The sequence below is a fragment of the Diabrotica virgifera genome, chromosome 3 (assembly GCF_917563875.1).
Source record: "Diabrotica virgifera virgifera chromosome 3, PGI_DIABVI_V3a".
NCBI lineage: Eukaryota > Metazoa > Arthropoda > Insecta > Coleoptera > Chrysomelidae > Diabrotica > Diabrotica virgifera.
Genome location: NC_065445.1, coordinates 69,020,738 through 69,022,814, shown reverse-complemented (window position 1 = coordinate 69,022,814; position 2,077 = coordinate 69,020,738). Strand labels below are relative to the sequence as shown.

General features: G+C 33.9%; 1 protein-coding gene across 1 annotated transcript; it reads right to left on the bottom strand.

The window, feature by feature from the left end:
* Window positions 1–214: 214 nt before the first annotated feature.
* LOC126881118 (biogenesis of lysosome-related organelles complex 1 subunit 1) lies at window positions 215–789 on the bottom strand. Its single transcript, XM_050645172.1, has one exon. It carries the CDS (start codon window positions 692–694, stop codon window positions 320–322), a length of 375 nt encoding a protein of 124 aa, XP_050501129.1. The 5' UTR covers window positions 695–789; the 3' UTR covers window positions 215–319.
* Between the last annotated feature and the right edge of the window lie 1,288 nt (window positions 790–2,077).

The window sequence follows — 2,077 nt, the reverse complement described above, 5'->3', positions numbered from 1 at the left end:
AGAAAAAGAATATCTTGGCTTCAAATCCTGAGAAAGTGGTTCGACACATTTACAAACTGACTTTTCCGAATAGTAGCAAGCAAAGCTGGGATAGCCATATGGCTAGTATAATATACTGGTCACCAACATCCAAGCGTATAGGCACCGTGAGGAGAAAAGAAGATTCATACACTGAAACTGACACAAAGTAAGGTAGGTAGTTTAAAATACTCAATTTCATTAAATTCATTTATATACACAAGAGTTTTTACATTTTTTGATCAACTGATAATAACAGCTATTTATAATATACTTATACAGCTATATTTACAAGGTAAAACTATTGACTATTTTCTTGAGAGCCTTGATAGACAATTTCTAAAGCAGTTGTAATGGTTCGAACATCCCCTTCAATGGCCTTTGCCCAATTTTCCACATCACCTAATTCTTTGAGAGCACTACTAAATTGTTCAACTAAATTTAACCATTGTTGAGTCTGTTTGGAGAAATTCGTAGCACTCATATGCAATTGTTTAGCTTCCGCGTCCAATTTTTTTTGATTTAGATAAGCTTGAGCTACACCAACATTTAAATGGTCTACCAGTGCCTGTGTTAAGTCATTTGCAGCCGAACATGCCTCTTTTCTTTTTGCTTCTTGTAGTTCTTTCTTTAATACCTGTTTTGATTGATGTTCTTTTACCATAGATGATAACATTTTTATGTAAAAATAATCAGTATTCTTGTTCAATGTGACAGTGGTTTTATTTACTTTACTATTAAAAATGTTTAGTAAACATATGATTTTTCTGTCAATGTCAATTATTGTATTAATAGAAGTGACTATACAACCGTGAGTTGTCTTCCAAATTGTATAGGAGTCCTGAACATAGGCAATCAGTTATACATTTTTGATTTTACTCGGAGAACGAAATAGTTGTCAGTGATTTATTTCGAAGTTCGTGGATCATTACTGAATTTGACGAGAAAGTCTTTTCTTTGTTAGTCCTCTCTTTCCTTTATAAAGTATAAATTTCCTTTATAAGTATAAATTGAGGATATTGGTACTTATTATTTCTCAGAATGTGGCCTAGGTATGATGTTTTTCTAACTTTCACTGTGTTGAAAAGTTCTCTTTCCTTGCCTATTGTATGCAGCACTCTTCGTTTGAGATATGCGATTTCCATGAAATTCTGAGGATTCTCCGGCAGATCCACATTTCAAAGATCTCCAATTTATTTACGGTTGATGTTTCAAGGGTCCATGCCTCAATTGCATAGAGAAGAGTCGACCAGCATTTTGATACACGTACTTAGTCGAATTTCGAGTTTTATTCGTGAATCACAAAGCAGTTTTTTGATTATTTCGAAAGATTTTTTGGCCTCTTTTATTCTCGATCTTTTTTCTAGATCAGGATTTAGGCAGCTATCGATCCAATATCCCAGGTACTTAACTCTATTGACCTGTTCTAAAATGTGCCCATTTATTGTGTAAGGTTGAGGTACGTTTTGGTTTTTTCGGATTGACATCACTTTGGATTTCTTAATGTTTATTTTCATACCAAATTTCTCACAGCTGGAGTTGGTTTTCTCAATGAGTTGTTGTATACCCAAGTCGGAATCCGCAATGTGCACCGTATCATCGACGTATCTGATGCTGTTGATATTTATGCCATTCACCTTGACTCCATCCTTGGAATCCTCCAGAGTCTCATAGAAACTCGGAGTAAAGATTAAACATATTCTACTTCAGCGGATGTGGAACCTTCGATTTTGAGATCAATAAAATTAAATATTTTTGAAGTTATACTTCTTTAGGCGCGATTGAGAGTAAAATTTCATAATACTGCGCGCATACGCACACAGACAGTATGGCGTTTAGTTGCTGAATCTTTCAAGTTATGTATAAATATATCAGTGCAAGAAAAGGTGTGAAAAGAATATATTAGTGTTTTTAGTCAATATATTTATTATAATTTTTGTGTTTTTGGATTTGTCTTCCTCATTACAACATTTTATTGTATATTTATTATACTTCACCTTCCAGTCTGTTTGTTACCATGAATTGTCATTAGGTACGTCCGAACCGATACAGACACAGT

Bases quoted from the DNA above. Each gene is read 5' to 3' on its own strand.
- LOC126881118 (XM_050645172.1), bottom strand. From the start codon at position 694: ATGTTATCATCTATGGTAAAAGAACATCAATCAAAACAGGTATTAAAG.